The sequence below is a fragment of the Scatophagus argus genome, chromosome 22 (genome assembly GCF_020382885.2).
Source record: "Scatophagus argus isolate fScaArg1 chromosome 22, fScaArg1.pri, whole genome shotgun sequence".
Taxonomy (NCBI): Eukaryota; Metazoa; Chordata; class Actinopteri; family Scatophagidae; genus Scatophagus; species Scatophagus argus.
The window spans coordinates 3,988,454-4,007,503 of record NC_058514.1 but is presented as its reverse complement, the minus strand read 5'-3'; the positions used below and the strand labels follow the sequence as shown (position 1 = coordinate 4,007,503).

Below are 19,050 nucleotides of genomic sequence, written 5' to 3'. Positions count from 1 at the left end.
ACTCAGTGAAAATAACTCTTGGCTGCAGCTAAATTGTTCTTAACTGCAACACGCTCTGCCCAGAACACACTTTAGGCTCTCTTTTAAACAAATGTAATGTACTGGAAACTTAAAGCTGAAAACAAAGCAGATTTTATTACCTCATAACGCTTGTCACTGGCTCTTTGAGATGGTTTCGAGAGCCACCGCCATCACAACATAGAGAGACCCCCATCCCGCTGAGATACCTGTTCTGTATCTGTTACTCTGACCTCCCCTGTGGAGATGCCAGCCAACAGATCCCCTGTAGGGATCCACTTAAATGCATCACCTGAGAGTCACAATAAACATAAGCTGGACTGGCTCACCTCATTGGATGGTATGCTGACAACACCTGTTGATCTCCTCTTTTCCCTCAGCTTCCTCTTCTCAATCTGTCCTTTGCCCTTCCTGGCGCTGGGACCGCTGCTGTTCTTCTCCTTGACCTTGCTGGGTGATGGACTTTCCTTGTCGCTGTCGTTGCACGCCATGGGGCTGGAGTCCGGGGAAGCGCACGGAGCCTTCTCCGGCTGAGGCGGGGCTTTCTTCAGGCTGCTCGCCGGGGCGGCCGCGGGTGCAGCAGGGTGGGCAGCGTGGTGCGCCTCCTCCTCGGGTCTCTTCAGAGCCGAGCCGGAGGAGGACCGAGCCACAGAGTAGGCGGAAGGGTGGCAGTTGGCCGTGGAGGCGCTCCTGTCCGGGTTGCCGTTGTTGGTGAGCTCGGCGGCCGGCGGGGCGGCGTGGCGGCTGCCGGTGCTGTTTGCGTTGCTGGCACCCAACGGAGCACCGGTGGCTGCGGCAATGTCCCCCAGCAATTTAGCTCTCATTTTCTCTCGTTTTGCCTTCCATTCCTCCAAAAAGTCCGTCGTGGCGTTTGATTTAAATCCGCCCGTGGCCATAATCCCTTCAGTTTAGACAAGTTCCTCAAGTTGGTGGGAATTAACGTGCAGTTTGAAGTTGATGTGAACTTTCAGCTCTCGGCTCCCGTCCCTAATGGCACCGCATTCCTCAAGTGATTAACACGAGTGCTGTTGACAGGTAGGAGGAAAGTAAAGTCAGCCTCACGACAAAACAAAACTGTCTCCAAACGGACTTTTCTGGCTCTTTTTCCTCACGCCGAGATGTTCCACGTCGTGTCTAACGTTGCGTACCGAGCGTCGGTAATAACAGGCTGTAAAGTTTGCTGCTAGCTTAAACTTATCTGCGCAGAAGTTGCAGCTCTCCGGCTTATCTCTAATGACTTTACTTTTCTTTTCTTTTTTTTCAGAGTAAAAGTAATCCAGAGTGTGCAAAAACAGATAAAGCTGACGAGACAAGAGCGTAGGTTGTAAAAGCAGGTAGAAACTCACCTGTGTGGAGCCGTTTCCGTCGCCAAACTGCTCTCCTCGGTCCACCCAGGTGTGCCCGCGGTCCGCTCAGATGAATGGCGCTGGTGTGGAGCGCCGAGAGCCGCCGCGCTCGCTCTGCCCTCTGGCACACCGGCTGAGTTCCGACAACACCCGAACACTTCCGGCTGAAGCCGAAGCGACTGCGAGGCTCGGCATTTGAATTAAGTCGCTGTAATGGTCCTTTAATGTTCCCTCTGGGGGCTTGTATTCCGTTTGAGACGATTTATGGCCGTTTTTAAAGGCATTTTGTGATATTCTCGTAAAGACAGTGATTCATATATTGTCATGCTTTATTTGACTTTTATTGTGATGTTTCTGTCATGGTTTTCTATCGCATATCAATAAATATTCCCATAGTTACAACATAGTTTCTGAGTAAGCTGCGGTTTTGGTGTGACCTTGTTTTTCTATAGTTTTTAAAACTTACAGAAGGAAGGCTTATTTTCCATTATGAGGCTATAGTGATCTTTATAAAATTCATTTTCATTTTCTTTCATTTTCTTCAGGACAGTATTTTTAAACACAATTTAAAGAATCATAATATAGTTTAATAATGCGTGGCTACATCAGTGTAATAAAGAGAGGAAAATCAACTAAAATTTGAATAATGAATTAACTGACTGTCAGGGTAATTCATCAGACTGGAAATAAATTCTGGTTTACGCTTATATTTGTTAATTAATGTTAAATAAATGTTATTGAAAACTATGTCAGCGAAGCATTTGGGTCATTGGGTCACAGGGCATTTTGACTTTTTTAAAGTCTTTTATTCGCCTTGTTCTGTCATTGTGTGAAACACTTTGCTTTGTGTTCTACATACAATTAAATACACTGTTATTATTTATGTTACTGAATGCCGGATGCCAAGATAAATTAACTCTGAACCTGAAAACCCTGAAAACCTGAAGGCCATTTCTTATTCTTCTTGACATTTTATAGACTGAAGGAATACAATAACGATAATAATAATAAAGCTTATTTGCAGCCCATAACGTTGTGTGATGAGTTTGGTGACCTTGTGTACAACACGATGCTCTTCTCTCTCATAAAGGACCGTCATGTGGAAGCACATCACATCATTCCAGAGTAAATCCTTCAAAAATGTTCTGAATAAAACTGACATTGACTTTTCCCACCTCCGGAATGACGTCTTTCACTTAAGTTTAATCTCCGAGGACCTTGAAAGCAGCATTCAGCAGTGCGAAATTCACCCAAGCTCGAGTGTGTGTTTATAAAAGACTCTGACGACCCTGACTTCACGCAGACAGCGCTGTGTCACTGGTTTTCAGCCTTCAATGGGCCTTTGATAGCTGCGCAGTTGGAGCGCAGCATTTGCGCAGAGGAGCGTTTGGCGACGACCGAGCTCTCCCACGCAGATCTCACAGACCGGCTCCCTGAGGCGCTGGGTGACTCATCGAAGCGGCCCTGATCAGAGGAGAGCCTCCCTGTTCAGCTCAGGCTCATTCAGATCTCCTACACACCCCAGGAAGTTTTATTTTCATAACCATCGGTGATTACTTTGGTTTGTTTGGTCCATCTGAACGTCTTTTATTCACTTTGTTCTGTCAGTTTGTGGTGTAACGTGCGATACCAAGTGGCACGACGTGGAAATACTTAAGTTCGATACGATTTGTGGGTGAGAGGATGGTGTTTGTGACAGGGCAGGATGTCAACATTCATGGTGTCCTATAGATGCGCAAAAACAGCTCCTGTGCATTCAAGAGCAGGCAGACATCAACAGCTGATGTCTCCAAAACTCTCCAGCTCACACCAAAACTATTTGTATGGATAAACAGCACCGTAGGTAAAAAGCATTGCTGATTTGGGGTGAACTGGCCCTTTAAGCCCACACTGACGGGAGGTTCTTGAACTGATCAGAAACCTGGAAATCTGAACATCTACAGTCCAATGACAGCTGAGCGGAGTCACCACGTCGTCGCGTCAGGATCCCAGCTGCCGCGCGCTGACGCAAAGCTCCATCGCGATAACTCCGCACTCCACCGGTATTCAGCCCTCGTCCCCACCTGCCATTCACCTCCCCACGCTGTGATTTAAGCCCGCTGTAGGCGCTCACTGTCACAAACCTCATTTCATGCAAGGATAATAACACGATAAGTTTAGCGCGCTGACGGCCATCAGCCTTCTGCTGTTAGATTTGTGCGCGTCTGCTGCTCTCAAGGGTGCGCTGACTTTCAGGCAAGTTTATCATTGTTATGTGATCCCTCCTCCCCCTCCATCCCCTTAACACCTTTAAGAGGCTGTTGATTGGTTCTTTGCAGTCCAGGTGCAAAAAAAAAAAAAAAAAAAGTGTGACACCCATTCACGTGCTCACAAACCAGAAAACAGATAATAAGCTGTTAGCTCTGCCAAACCTGTTTTGTTTTTTTTTAAATTTACTGATTGAAACACACACACGTGCAACATGCAGTTAAGTGCCTTGCTCAAAGGCACATCAGTCAGTTAATGGGGGGTGGGGTCATTATCACTCCACCACACTCAAATTTTTCCTGCCCGTCCAGTGGGGGAATCGAACCAGCGACCTTCCAATCATTTCTCCAACCTTTAGACCACGGCTGCTCCCCAACGTTTACGAATAATGAGAAAACTTTGGTGGAGCAAAGGAGCGGAGAACGAAGAAGAAGAAGCAGAATGGCTCTATTGGCAGTATGTATATTAACATACACACATTGAATTTGTCTTCTGCGCTTGACTCATCCTTAGTTGAACACACACATGCAACACCCAGCAAATCACATGCAGTGAAACACACACAGGAGCAGTGGGCTGCCACTGTCAGGCGCCCGGGGAGCAAATTGGGGGTTAAGTGCCTTGCTCAAGGGCACATCAGCAGGCTAATGGAGCAGGGGAGCAGTTTTGGGGAGCGAGGCGCCTCTCTTAAAAATAAACCCAGAACTACGGACCCGGGTCACGCTGCTGCATATTTAGCATATTTCTGTCTGCTCTTGAGCGTTTCCTTCCGTGCCAACACAAACGCTGCGTTTAACTCAATCCCATTTAACATTCCGGTACGGGGTTGCCAAAGTAAGCGTGCTCAGACTCCCTCTCGAGAGTTTTATTCAACGTTTAGATTTATTGAAAGCAGCCGCCGTCCTGTCGGAAGGCCGCGCCTCTAATGAGCGGCCTTTTCATGTGCTTTGTAACCCGCAACGCGTCCGCGGCAGGGAGGGAGGGAAAATAAACTGCGTGCCGGCATCATAAGTAACCTGACATTTATATAAAACATAATGTAATGGCCACTCTCGTGTTCGCGCGTTTTCATTTATGTGACAGTAATGTCTCAGTCAGAAGCCATTAGGTGGGTAATTCTGCAGCGAGCAGCCCGCACTGGCAGCTCACTCCACCCCTCTGTGAACTTGTTTATCCAAGAGTAAGTAAGTATTCAAGAAATGTTTCTCCCAAGCCTCCCGCCCAGATGTTTGGTTTCTGCAGATACCCTCCACCGCCTTCGGGATGAGAATATTGTGAACTCTGCATCAGGAAATCAGGATTTTATTTATACTTATTTATTTATACTTAATTCCCCCCAAAAAACAGACACACAAATCAGATATTTGAGCTGGCTTTATAAAAACCATGTCCTCCATATAAATCCACCAGTAATGGTTGCTTTCTGACACTGATGTGCAGGAGTCCATCCATCCATTTTCTATACCGCCTATCCATCAGGGTCGTGGGGAGCTGGAGCCCATCCCAGCTGACTACGGGCGAGAGGCGGGGTTCACCCTGGACTGGTCGCCAGACAATCACACACTCACACCTAGAGGAAGCCGGAGTACCCGGAGAAAACCCACACAGGCACAGGGAGAACATGCAAACTCCACATAGGAGGGCCCAGACCGGGATTCGAACCTGGAACCCTCTTGCTATGAGGTGGCAGTGCTAACCACTGCACCACCGCGCCGCCCTGTGCAGGAGTCCCTTTAAAGGAATTGATTTTTGTGTGGAGTAAACAAACGAGATGTGACACGCTCATTAGTGAGATTAAAGGTTGTGGCTGTTTCCAGGTATGCTATGCTTTGGTCTACAGATCCAGTCCGTCGTCCCCCCTGTGACCTCCAAAGGCTCCCGGTGCCATCTGTGGACGATGATGATGGTGCAGCAGTGGGCGACTGGTTGGCCAGACTCCTGCTCCTCCTCCTCCTCCTCCTCCTCCTCCTCAGGCTTTGTATTAGCTGAGCTGGCTGCACACGCTGCAAAAAAAGTCTTCTGAACTCACACTCCTGTTTTTAGCAGTTGGTATAAAAACACACGTCAGCACTACACAGAACAAACAGCTGTTGATGAGATTATCAGACGCGTGTATTTACGTCACCTGTAAAAGCCCAAAAAACATATTCTTTAATCTGCAGGCGGTATTTCAGTCAGGTATTATTTTGTCTCATTTTCATGAAGGATTATTTGATTAATGATTTACTACACGTATTGTCAATAACAAATTTAAAAAGCTCATTGCCTCCAGTAGCTGATTTGGAAAGCTGGAAGCAGTTTGCACCTTCATGAACAACTCAACTGGTCCCACTTGTTGATTTGTTTCCTGTCAGCCATTTGAGGCGTTATGTCATCATGTCGTCCTTGCCCGTCCTTCCCTCGCGTGACCTCCTGGTGCGTTACAGCGCAGGATACCGAGGCGACACCAAAGCCAAAGAGTAAGAGACGTCTCTGTCTCCTCTGTTCTGGATTTACCCCCACCAATCCACTCTGAATCGCTCTTTTCTAACCGAGTGTGTTTGTCTTTGTTTCAGCCACAGACTCGAGCTGTCACTTCAACAGGACGCCTCCATTTGTCATTGTTTGTCATCGGAGAGAGAAACCCCCGCGGCTGTTTGCGCTCGCCGCTGAGGGGTTTTAGCTCATCCACTGTGTCTAAGTCCAGAGTGTGTGTTGAGTGTGTGTTGAGTGTGTGTTGGGTGGTGGTGGTTAAAACTGCAGTTGGGGTGGAGGTTTGTTTGGCTGGCTACACTTTATGATGGAGAGGAGAGAGAGATTAGGCTCTGGTGGAAATAAAACGACTAGAGAGGATGAGTGTGAGGGAGTCTCTCTCTTTATCTGTGTGTGTGTGTGTGTGTGTGTGTGACAGCGGTTGCCAAGATCTAATTCCTTCTTTATGGATGATTTCCAGCCTGGAAAAGCACAGCACATCGTCTCACGGTGGAGCTGCTGTCAGGAATCAAACAGACCAGCAGCCAGCAATCAGGAGAATTATTTTTAGGTCTCCAAAGCTCCTGCTCGTGAGATTTATTACTGGTCGCATACTAGTAGTAATACCAGTGTGTGTTATATATAGGTTTTATTCTAATTCACTACAAATGTTCTTAGATTTTGGAGCCGGGCTGCATGGATTTGTGACCACTGAGCTGCGAGAGCTTTACTGAGGTGGTGGCTCATGTTGACCGATGAAGTCAGAGGGTTCGAGTTCATCCCGAAGGTGTTGGAAATCACCAAACAAAACCATTAAAATCTGGTCGCATGTAGAGAGATGTGTCCACATACTTTTGGCCGTGTAGTGTCGTCAGAAATGCTTCTGTCGCGGCAGACGACGTGATGATGATTGTGGCGATTTTCCACCGAATGCAGGCCTTCAGTTATGACAAGTTGAATATAGAAAACTGTCACCACAGCGTTCAGGATCCCCAGAGGATGAATCCTACTGACTCTGGTGATCACCTGAGTTTTCCCCTGGTGCCACCGTGAAGCTGACGTTTTTGTGCCGCGTCTCAAGTCGGTGCTAACACATATTAGCATGCTAACAACCCAAACTCAGGTGCTGAACATGGCGTGCGTCTGTAGAACATTCACACATCGTCTTATGCACAAGGTGCTTTAAAGCTGCATCCACAAACAGACTCAGGACCTGGTTTGTCCGCCCCGTTAGACCCCACAGCACATCTCTAGGTGTTCAGGGGTCACGATCCCAGCGACAGCCACAGTGCCTGAGTCACAGCTGGCGTAAACTCTGAGGACATTTATTCCATTATGCAGCTTATCTTATATGTTTTGCACATTTAAGTGCACTTTATAACTCGTGTGTTGGGTAGTAATCTGTTTGTGTCTGTTTGCACTGTAGTTTTTAGTCTCTTGTTTTAATACACACAGTCAGTCTGCTTTCTTTGCACTTTTTACTATACTTAATGTCTTAGTGTATGTTTAATCTATTTATGATTAGTAGAGTTGTATTATCTAAATCTCTCCTACTAACAACTAGGCCTTGTTTGCTTACTTTTTGACTAACCTACACTGCTGTCATGTGCTACTGGATGCTTGAATTTCCCTCCCAATCAATAATCTATCTATCTATCAAAAACATCCTGCAAGTTATTAAATTTAGCCACAAAATTTTGTAGGTCAACAAATCCGAGCTGAAAGCACACGTGTGGCCTTTTCTGACGCCTGAAAGTAAAAGCCTGATGACTCAAAGCGTTTGTTAGCAGCATTTCATGCGGTGACTTTTTGAGGGCGGGAATCTGTCAGAAAGATCTTTGTTTTGTTCTTTTTCCTGCTGCTGAGGTCCTGATGAAGACGTTCAGAGCGAGGAAGTTCAAACGCAAACCAGACGTCTTAACCCACGTGCTGAGGCAATGGAAAACAGAAAAGCCTGAGACGCTTTTGCATGACTGTGGGCAATTACTGCAGATACTGCCGCTTAGCCCCGAAGGCTTAACCTGAAGGCCGCGGCGCCTCATCGCAGGCTCACGGAGCAAATCCACCCAGTGAGATATTACCGGCAATACATGCAAAAATTAGAGCTCTCAGTAAAGCCGGTTCCACAGTCACAGTCACACAAATCACATCACGAGGAATCCATTTTACTCTGACACGAGCTCTCACTTTGTGCTCGCTGTGTGCACCTTTCATCCACCTCTTTGTCTGTCTGAAAGCAGCTGCCATGTGGGAGAAGAGTGAGGAGCGTGAACGCATCTGGAGGCTTTTCAGGCTCCGGGAGGACAGGACTTAAAGGGAGAAAAGTCGACATGCTGCCAACCTCATGCGGAGAGACACTTTCTCAGGTTGTGGATGCCTCCACTGTAGTGCAACAATGTGAAGCCAGTCGGCAAAGCTGTGCGCCATCTACTGGCAGGACAGAGCGTAGCAACAATCAAACCTGCTCTCTCAGAGATGGAGCAGGCTTTTTCATAGGCATAGATGACTGTCACAAGCATGTAACACCTGTAAAGGGGCAGTTCACCCAAATCTTAAAAAAAAATTATCCCCTTTCACCCCTCATTTTGTTGAGCCATGCAGGTAGTTTTAATTTCATGTGCTCTGCTTCTTGAGTTATCTGCCTCCACCCCAAGTACGAAGGAGGTTCATGAAATGTTTGTTTGTGGTGCTGAAATGTCAAAAAGTCACGTTCAAAATAATTTGATTTCAGAGTGTTTTCAGAATAAGTTTCCCTGACACTGGAGCTTTGATATCCAGAGAGACAGGAAGGTGCTGCTGTGAGAACTGCACACATTGTTTTGTTCACCACCCCACGCTTTTTATTTATTTTATTTAACATTTATCCAACCAAAAAATAAAAAAAGCCCCATTCAAACTCTCTTTTCAACAGTCCTGGCAGCAACAGCAATGACTTAGCAAAAATTTGCGAGACGGATGCTAGAAAAATATGTCACAAAATGAAGATTAAACAGGAACGTGGTGACAAAATACTGAATAAAAGACTGTATTCTAAAAACAGGCTACGTGGAACCCAAAACTGGGTGAACTAACCCTTTAAGATGACCATTTATTTAAACCATGAAATAAACATTTAAAAAGCTAAGAAAAGATGAAAATAATCAGACGTGGGAACTTTACAATGTACAAGTTTATTTTTAATGAACTCTTCAGTGGTTGGTAGTCACAGCACAGCTTGCATGTATTAAGCCACACACCTATTTTACAAGATGACGGAAAAAAAATATAATAATAATAATAAAGAAAAAGAACAAAAAGTCTAAACCAGAGTAGATGGCCATCAGTCCATCTGCAGTGACTTTCTTTTTTTTTTTAAACTTCTTTTACTAAAATATCCTTAAAAGGCCACTGAAATGCATAAAATGTTTTCAGATGCATGAAATATTCGATGGTGGCGAATTGCTTTAACCTGACATCAAGACTCCTCACATGGCATCGACAGTGCATGTAGACATCGTAAAAAGGATTGGGTTAGCGATACCTAAGATATTCTCTTTTTTTGTGTTTTTTTTTCTCTTTTTAGTGACAACACCTTGGCTATAATACTACAGCTTTAAAAAAAAAAAGAAAAAGAAATTGGAAACAAAATTAACAGCACTCTTCCAAGATACTGAATACAATGAAAGTGAAATGTAGTGAAGCGATTATTGTTTTTTTGTTTTTTTTTTAAATCTCAGAAAGAAAGAAAACAAAAAGCACTGAACACTGCCAACCGTCCGGCGTGAAAGAGAGAGGCTCTATTGTACTGTATCCAATGTCTTTAGACTATAAAAGAAAAAGAAAAAAAATAATAATTAAAACACACTTTTTTTGTCCTCTGGAATTTTGTATACTTTTAATAGTAACAGACGGGAACCATAAACGCATGCCATGTGCTGGTCTCAAACAAATACATACAGGTATATACAGCATCACTCAGTACCTGCTAAAACAAAGTGAGAAAATACACAGAATATAAACGGACTACATTACAAACTTAAAACAAAAACAAAAAAAAAAAAAAAGAGGAGGAGGAAAAGGTGAGCGATGAAAGCGGTGGAAGAGTGGGGGGGTGGGGGGGAGGAAAAAACTCCTAAATTGTGATGGACTCATCATTAAAGCATTAAAAAAAAGGAAAGAAAGGAAGAAAAAATGCATATTGCACATACAGTGAAAGCTTAAACTCCACCAGGTCCGCCTCGTTTCGCTAAAGCGAGAATTCAAAACATTTTTTCCCTCTTGGAGGAAGACACACAGAGGTACAAAAAAAAAAAAAAAAAAAAAAAAATTATAAATGGGAGAGGTTGGGGCGTGTGTGTGTGTGTCTGTGTGTGTGTGGATAAAAGAAAACAAAAACACAATAGAAGGAGAAACGAGGAGCCGATTCAGGGCTGAAGTGGCACTTTGAGGGGGACCACACAGCACACAACACAGGGAGGGGAATCAAAAACAACAATGACATGTGGCACACATAAAATCAGGTGTGGGATAATATCTGCTCTTCAGTGATAGCCAAGACAGAGAGGAGAGAGAGAAGAGATCGATGCAAGTGTGTTTTCTTTTTTTTCCCCTCTTTATGTACAACTAAGGCTTACTGGTTAAATAGTTTTCAGGCTTCCCCGCCCACAACGCTTTCAACATGCTGATCACACAAACCCTTTTTCCTTTCGCGCCACGTAAACTCGCCGGTTCTAACGGGACAGCAGCCACACACGTCGGGTGGATTACAGTCGAGGAGGAGGTGGTGGTGGTGGTGGATGGATGGATGGATGGATGCTGCGGCAGCGGTGGCGGTGGAGGAGGAGCAGCCAAAGGGAGATAAAAAGGAATTGGGTGGAGGGAGAAAAAGAAAAAAGAAAAAAAAAGGAGTCTTGTCTCTGATGTCTGTTGCAATTAATATCTAAATGTGCAATTCCATTAGTCACTGCCATGGGGGACTAGAGGGGTGCAGAGGACAGGACGGGACGGGATGAGACGGGGACGGGGACGGGGGGGTCTGTTCTACTTGGAAAGCTTGCTAATGACTCGAATGAGTGCTCCGTTCTCGTCCTTTAGTCTCTGGTTGTCTGCTTTCAAGTCTGGGAGCATCTGAAAGGGGAGAAAAGGGAAAGAGGGAAGGGACAGAAGGACAGACAGACAGAGAGAGAGAGCGAGAGCGAGAGAGAGAGAGAGAGAGAGAGAGAGAGAGAGAGAGAGAGAGAGAGAGAGAGAGAGAAGGGTTAGACAAGTCTCGACACACACGCTGCTGTTCAACCAGTCAGGCCAGTTTCACAGATTGTTAATTGCAGCCTGTGTAAGCAATCTTGGAGTCACACAGCATCGCTCATGTTTTGTTTTCTCCTCTTTTTCTTTTTTTAATTTACTGTGGGTGTGGGAAAAAAAAACATCGCATCCTTGTTTTCAGTCAGGAGAGAGAGAGAGAAGTAAAAGCGAGCACACAACAGGCCTGAGAAAGCCATGCAGAATCTGAACGGCTGCTCACCGGCAGCCGCAAAAACACACAGCGGCAGACGGGAAGGAAAAATGTCGCCTTTTACTTCTTCTTTATTTGATCCAAACGCTCATAAAATTTAAAATAATCATCGTGTGGTATCCTACAGGCGGCATAAGGGACTCATCTTGTTTTTTTTGTACCAATAAGCTAAAATAACAGCAGGACTTACAGGCTGTTGAGGCATCTCAGGGTGTTAGCGATAAGCTAGCAGCTGTGTTTTGGTACCGAAGAGCCTACAAACATGGATGTTGTTTCAAGCCATGGATGAATTAAACTTATGAGTCTTCTTTTGTGTTTGGACTGAGAGATACTTCAGACGCACCCTGGTAAACCACACTGAGATCACTCTTAAACATACAGTGGCATTAGCATAGATTAGCATGCTAATATCTCAGCATGATTGGAAATTGACCAGTTTTTACCTGCAATGCCTGGCTTTTACTTATTTGAGAGCAAACAGTTAAAGAGCTGGATGCATGTTTTTCCGTCTCCTGACACCTGGCGGGTTCCATAATGCGTAAGGTAATGTGTCTTAATGCCTGATAGGAAGACGGCCGAGACAACATTGTCTCTTGGGACGACTTTTTGAACAGGCTTCTATAGTATGGCATACAATACTTAAATTAACAATAAAAGCATGATTTGCTGCTGACAATTCACTTATTTGGGCAGCACTAAGTCGCTGACTCTTCTGTAAAAACACGAAACAGAAGCTGAAGATTTCAGTGCTGTTTGAGACAAACTTTTACGTACTGATCGCAGATGACAATCAGCTAGTCTGATCATTTGATCAGTTTATTTTTCTTTTTAAATACTTGAATCTAATCAGGCACAATGCTAAACCTGCATCTAAATACACCCATTGGTGCATGCAGCTGACTTTAACACCCATTGAAGTCATGAGTCAAATTAAAAATCTGGGGAGGAAAAGGTTCACTCTGAAGATTTGGGCTGAAAAAAGTTGATGCCAAAAAAAAAGAAGCCACTTCATGCAAAGAAGCCAGAACAAACCAAACTGAACAACTGAGCTCCCTCTGAAGGAGGCATCACAACTAAAAACTACAAAGTGGACACTTTCCCTTTGCAGTACTTGATGTGTTTTGTTAAAAATTACGTAAATTTAGACGTGACCTTCAGTGATACTTACCCTGAGCATTTGCTACGTTAGTTTGACATATTCAAGATGTTTTCATAAGCTTAAAGGTGTGAGAATCACCTTCCGGTTGTGTACTGTAAAAGGAGAGCGTCCTGGTGTAAAAACCAAAACTAAAGACACCCTCCCCAATCTGAAAACCAAAAGCCCTGGGGAGGCAGAGGGGGGACGGAAAGGGAAGTTTACAAAACCAGTGCTGGTTGGGCGGCTGGGCACCTGCCTGTCTATGGGTGCGGGCAGAGCACGAATGGAGCATGAGAAGAAGAATGGGGTTGGGAAGGGGGAAGGTGAGGAAGAACAAGAAGAAGAGGAGGAAGAGGAGGAGAAACAGGAGGAGGAGATGGCGGTGGACAGACGGACGTGGCTTAGAGGTCCACGGTGGGCAGCTGGCTGCAGGCGGACTGCGAGAGCTTTGCCAACACGCGGGACAGGGCCCGGTTCTCGGCCTGCAGCCGCTCTTTAACCTGCCGCAGGGCCTGAACCTGCTTTACCTGGGGGAGGTTCTGCAGGGGGGGGGAAAACAACAACCACAACACAGGAGAACAGAGAGAGAGAGACAGAGAGAGAGAGGGAGGGAGGGAGGCAAGGGGAGGGAGAGAGGGAAAGAATGGCAGAAGAGGAAAAGGAGGAGTGCGTTTCAAGAAACAAATGAAGAGAGAAAAGGATTAATGAAAGACAGGACAGCGTAAATTAACAGAGAAGAGGGGCCGAGAGGAGGAAAAAAGGGAAAACAGAAAAGGAAGATTGTTAGAAAATGGGGACAGACTCTGGAAATCGAAGGAATGATTAAGAGCTTTCCGCTTCAGCGTGATGCTTGTAGACAGAACGGAAAAGTGACACTGATAAGATCAGCCAGCTGTCTACGACCTAAAAATAAACACATTCTGTTATCACAGCCATGAGAACAACAACTGCTTACTAGAATGTAATTGATTTTCTTCTCTCTCATCCTAAATTCTCAAGAAAAGGATCGTTTAAATTGGACGTCTTAGACTTAATGTCAGCATGGATTAGAACAGCTGACCTGAACAGAATAAGAGATGCACACCAGTCCACCAGCAGGCTAACATGGGGACAGAGGTGAGCTATCAGACTGGGCTGAATGGGTTATTTCTGGAAATTACGCTGTGTGTTCTGTTTGGTCTCTCTTTATTTTTTTGACAAATTGATAACACTGAAAATACAAGTTCAGGCAGGTGGAGAGAGTCTGTAACTGTGCAAAAGGACACTTAATGAATAGCGAAAGGGCAGCAAGATGAATAATAAACAAAAGATCCACAAGATCTGGATTATCATATGTGTACTATTAGCATGCTATCAATGTTTCATTTTTTAAGTGTCATATGACATAATTTTAATAATATTGCAGCCCAAGATGTAAATGCGATCTGCTGGACTTCACCGTAGCGACGTCAACGTGTTCTCAGATCCCATAAATTCCTTCTTATCAGAACTCATAAACGTGCAAAACCATGAAGATTAGCCCCAAGTAGCAGAAACACAATGTCTTGTCTTGTCTAATCTAACGTAAAGGGGGACACTCAGAGCTCGAGGTGACAGCTGAGACTGTGCTGGAAGTCAGAAGTACCACCTACACACTATCTGTGATCCTCACTCCATGAATGGAAATCTTCTAAACCCCGCTGCACTTGAACAGAGAACTTGGCTCTGTGAGAGTGTGTGTGTGTGTGTGTGTTTGAGACTGTGTGTGGCGGTACCTTAAGTTCCTCCTCCATCTCAGATATCTTCCTTTCTAGAGCTCTTCTTTCCTGTGGGCCGGAGGAAAGTGGATTAAGTCGCGATGCGCACATTTCACAGAGAAAACACACTCGAGTGCAGGCTCCGCACACTGCATGAAATAAGGTGTGGAGGATGGTGAGCGTGTAGCGATAGCACACACACTTGAACACACGCATGTCTTTGTGAGGCGTCTGCAAGCAACAGCCAATTCAGACTTAGAGAATCGGTGATTTATAGATGATTTAAAGGCAGGAACGAGTCGAGGAGGATGGATGTAGATGTTTAGAGGTTGTGCTGGATGGTACGTTAATAACATGACTCATGGACAGGAGGGGAGGGGGGTCAGAATGTCTTTTGATGAACAACAAAAACAGGACATTCTAGTATTTTAAATGCTGTGAAGACAAATGGAACATCGAGGATGGCTTTAAAAGTGGCTAAAGAAAGATTTTTTTGCATATCCTGGGGTTAGGATTTCAGCTTAGAGCTGCAGCTGAAGACGCCAGCATGATTACATGTGAGACAAACCATGAAAAAACACACACACACATGCACAGATTCCTTCAGCAGAGATTTAACAGTAACTGTGCTACTTCCTGCACAAATTGAGATAACACAACACAAAAAAAACAAAACAAAACAAAAGCAGTCTTGAAAAGGTGACCACACGCTGCCTCTGAGGTTCAAAAACACGTGAGAGAGAAGGTTGCAGTGTTCTGGGGTGGCGAGGAGGCGGAGGAAGTCCCTGTTGACCCCCGGCTACAAGGGCATGTGTGACACGACAGCCAGCAGCAGAGAGTAGACTCATACAAAAACTCAGGTTAAGATCATACCACCACCCAGATGATATTGGGGCCTGCTTGTTACCTTCAGACATAAACCCATCGGTGGCGTTACCAACATGTTTAAAGCAGGTCGGATTGATCAAAATAACTGACAGTAGGACTTCTGAGTTCTAGATTCAGTTAAACTTGAGAAAGACAGAAGTTATATATCATTTCAGTTAAGTTCATGTTACTAAAAAAACTGAGACAGAGCTGGGTTATTAAACTAGTTCTGTCATTACCCTTTTCTCCATCTCAAGCTGTGATCGGTCGGCATAGCGCTCCTGCCTCTGCAACGAGAGAAACAAAAAGTGAGCGGACTCGTCTCATCGTCGCTGATCGTCTGAAGCAGAGTGAGCTCAGTGTACCTGTGTGGCCTTCTCTAGTTGTAGCTTCAAGTCTGCCAGCTCCAAGTCCGTGTCACGTAACTGGGCCTTCAACTTCTCGTTCTCAGCTAAGATCTGCTCGTAGAGCTGAACGGAGGGACAAACACATCCGACAGTCAACAAGTGGAACATCCAAGCCACCGAGGCTTTTGAAAAACACACCCTGTTGGTTTAAATATGGCAATTTTTCAATGACAACTGGTTAAAACCAAAAGTGTAACATATAGTCCACATTTCACGATGGGGAAACTTCTCTCAGCTCGGCTCCAATAGTCTTGAGACTTTTTCCCATCAACCGGTACTTTCTTCTGTTTTCCCTGGGCCTTTCTGGGATTGTGAAGTCGCATTATAGGATCATCACAAATTAGACTTTGTAAGTAAGATTTGTAACTTAACTTAACTCATGACTGATCAGTGACATCTAAACGAAACAAATCTTGTTACGGGTCGGAACTTTTTCTTGGCATCATATGGTCAATGGTTTCTTTTATATAAAATGGAGTTCAAAATCAGTTTTCTGTGTACCAACTGCATCATTCTGCCTGTCGTGGGAATAAAACCCAGGATCTTTTAAAGTCCGCTGCTAAATGAGCCGAAGCAGCAGCGTGGCAAACGTTTATCCCATGACCTTGAACAGGTGTTTATTGACTTCAAAACTGTGGGACAAAATCAATCTTTACAGACAGATTTCACAAGAAAATGGTTTGGATTCAATCCCTCCAAAGCGACACAGTGCACATACCTTCTTATAGTCAGTGGTGTCGTCTCTGTCCAGTCGGCTTGAGTATGTCCTCCGACTCTCGCCGTAGCCGCGACTCGACAGAGTGTCATTGCGATCTGAGGATGAAGTGATCTCGTTCCTACGAGGCAACAACAGGCGCCCACTTAAAGTCTAACTGCAGGTAACATATAAAGATAATAACCAACAAAGAGCAGTGTACTATAAAGGGGATAAAACGTACCTGGACAATCTGTCGCTCTGAAAGAAAGCAAAAATAAAAGTGAATGTTTAAGTACAGGAATAAAAAGAAGCTGAAGCGCTGAATCGTGACATGTTGTTCATTTTAAACTAAAACCTCCACCCTCAGACTCCAGATTATTCCTCTGTACATATCAGCACCTGACCTTACTTTGCTTCTCTGCAATGAGGCCCCCCCACACACACACTATTTCTAAACAGCTGCCGTGCCAGCCAGTGCCTCGAGGCCCACTGCGTCTAACAGGCCTGCAGTATGTGTGTGCAGTGCCACGGCGGAGGCCCCGCAAACGGGGCCAGACATCAGATGGGGGGGGGGGTCAGGTTGGAGGGTCGGGCTTCCAGCTATTTTAAAATTGCAGTCCGCTTCCTGAGGCGGACAGAGGGCGGGCGGTCAGACAACAATACATTCTGAGTCAAGGAGTCCTGAGGCCCTCAAGGAAAACGTACAAAAACATACAGCAGGCGAGCCAGCAGTGGCACCGTTCAATGCACCACTGGAGACGCATTACGCAGGCGAAATTACAGCCAGAAAACATTCTCTAGCAAACATACATTACTCAAACATTATTTTTTAATTTTGTTGCTTTTAATTGAGTGCCCAAGGCTGGAAAGGAAGAGACACGAAAGCTTTTCCTGTATGCTTTTCCATCTCCATGCAGAGGTAATTGCTTGTTTCCTATTTAGTGCTCTGTTGGTGCTCCACCCTTCATGCTGTCCCACTGCAAGCGATGGCTGGACACTGCACTCGTTTCCCTCATCTCTCCCTGCTGATTGTACTCAAGTTAATGATTACTGTCTGCTCTGCAAACGACACTCACATTCAATCAGGAAGTTCATCCAACCAGCAATATTTTCACAACACTGCCTTCCTGTTGAATGCATTAATTGGAAACCAGGGCTCCTTCATTTAGATTTCATTTTCATCTCTCACCTACAAAATTCAAAACTGCCCACTGTCTCATTCTTCATGTGCGTGCTTTGACCCCAACGACCCAGACTTCCTTTGTATGTCTGCATGTTTTTAAAACCCACTGATCTATGGCTGAGACTACTTTAGGTTTGCAAGGTCACACCAGCAACCAGACAATTACCAGAAGATGGAAACAGGTAGGGGGCAATAAAAAAAATCAAAGGCTGCAGAGGGTTAAAAGGAAAGATGAGTGGGAGGGCAGGAAATCATGGCTGCACAGGGCAGAGCAGCGAATATCAAAGACAACTGGACTCGCTTGGCCTTGACTTCAAGAGATGAGCGATGGGGAAGGGACAGAATAGAAAATAAATGCAGACTGAAATGGAGGTCGGCCCACATGAGGAGCTTGGTTTTGGCTGGAGGGCTCCTGCTTAAAAGTCAACCTTTTTCTGCTTTCTGCATCAGGTGTGTGTGTTGAGTTACCTGTGGGTCTCCCTTAGTGCTGCCCTCCTCTGAGTCTGACTGCTGGTCGGGGTCATTTTCATCACCCTGGAAGGTAAAAAAAAAATTTAAAAAAAATGAAAAAGCAGGAGGGTTACACATGACCCGAGGCTTTCTTAAACCAAATGATCAAAGAGGAACATTTATGACAAGTGCTGTGAATCCTTTTGTTCGGTGAAAGAAGTGATCTCTGAGAGTCTCTTACATCTTGGGTCCAGAAGGAGACCCCGGTTGAGCGTCTCTTCTCGCGGGGCCGCCTGCGATCCCGTATGGAGCGGGGCTGAGACTTGTCCTCTCCCTCCTTCTCCTCCTCCCTTTTGTCCGTTTCTGGCCAGCAAGAAGAACGACAAAAGGTTAACTACATATCACCATGCCGAAACTGTAATTCTGATGTCTGCTTCCTTTGTACATCTCTAAATTATCTGCTTTTGACACAATCTGACCCTCTTTTGTCATCACCACTGTGCAGTATGCCCATGCAGCAATCCTAACAAGAGCTCCAAGTGAAAAATGTTCAGGATAAACAAGGCAATGATCTGACTTCTTCAGAAGGCACAATCGGGACAACAACTCGACTTGGCTCGAGTTAAGAGGAAAAGAGGAAAAAAAAAGGCTTTGGTCGCAGGAGAACAAAGCGGTCAGTGTTTCCTTCCTTCAGCTGAACAGACTAAAGCTGCCTTCTATTTTCCCAGGGATGCTTCATGGATTTATTCGTTAAAGAGAAGAGTGACTTAATTTAAAAGGCAACCCAATCCCTTTCTGTCTCAATGCCCCTAATCAGTGTGTGGCAGTTTGCCCATGTGAATGAGGATTTGTGGAGACGGATACCAGCATCAGGTGGAATTCAGGCAGCAATACATCCACACCCATTTCAGACTGGATTTAAGTTTCAAAACTAAAACAAACAGCCCAAATGTTCTTGATTGGAACAGGAAACGAAAGCTGCAACTCAAGATTACTCTCACTTTATTTTCATTTCATTT

At 45.0% G+C, this 19,050-nt stretch overlaps 2 protein-coding genes across 7 annotated transcripts in view; both read right to left on the bottom strand.

Moving 5' to 3' along the window:
* Positions 1–1,537, bottom strand: part of pawr (PRKC, apoptosis, WT1, regulator) — a 57,325-nt gene extending 55,788 nt beyond the window's left edge. The window contains exons 1-2 of the mRNA XM_046379680.1: positions 1,365–1,537; positions 348–1,043 (exon numbers count right to left, since the gene is read on the bottom strand). Coding sequence (XP_046235636.1) covers positions 348–914 — 567 coding nt within the window. The 5' untranslated portion in view covers positions 915–1,043; positions 1,365–1,537. The remainder of the gene's footprint in view (positions 1–347; positions 1,044–1,364) is intronic.
* Positions 1,538–9,213: 7,676 nt separating this feature from the next.
* ppp1r12a (protein phosphatase 1, regulatory subunit 12A) overlaps positions 9,214–19,050 on the bottom strand; it is a 45,544-nt gene continuing 35,707 nt past the window's right edge. For 3 of the 6 annotated variants that reach the window (XM_046378711.1, XM_046378710.1, XM_046378712.1), the window contains 8 exons: positions 18,273–18,394; positions 18,050–18,115; positions 16,640–16,656; positions 16,420–16,537; positions 15,660–15,764; positions 15,534–15,581; positions 14,446–14,496; positions 11,243–13,230 (listed from right to left, as the gene is read on the bottom strand). In XM_046378711.1, coding sequence (XP_046234667.1) covers positions 13,093–13,230; positions 14,446–14,496; positions 15,534–15,581; positions 15,660–15,764; positions 16,420–16,537; positions 16,640–16,656; positions 18,050–18,115; positions 18,273–18,394 — 665 coding nt within the window. In that variant the 3' untranslated portion in view covers positions 11,243–13,092. Of the gene's footprint in view, positions 11,169–11,242; positions 13,231–14,445; positions 14,497–15,300; positions 15,335–15,533; positions 15,582–15,659; positions 15,765–16,419; positions 16,538–16,639; positions 16,657–18,049; positions 18,116–18,272; positions 18,395–19,050 lie in introns of those variants that run through there. The other 3 variants (XM_046378709.1, XM_046378708.1, XM_046378707.1) reach the window with 3 other exon arrangements.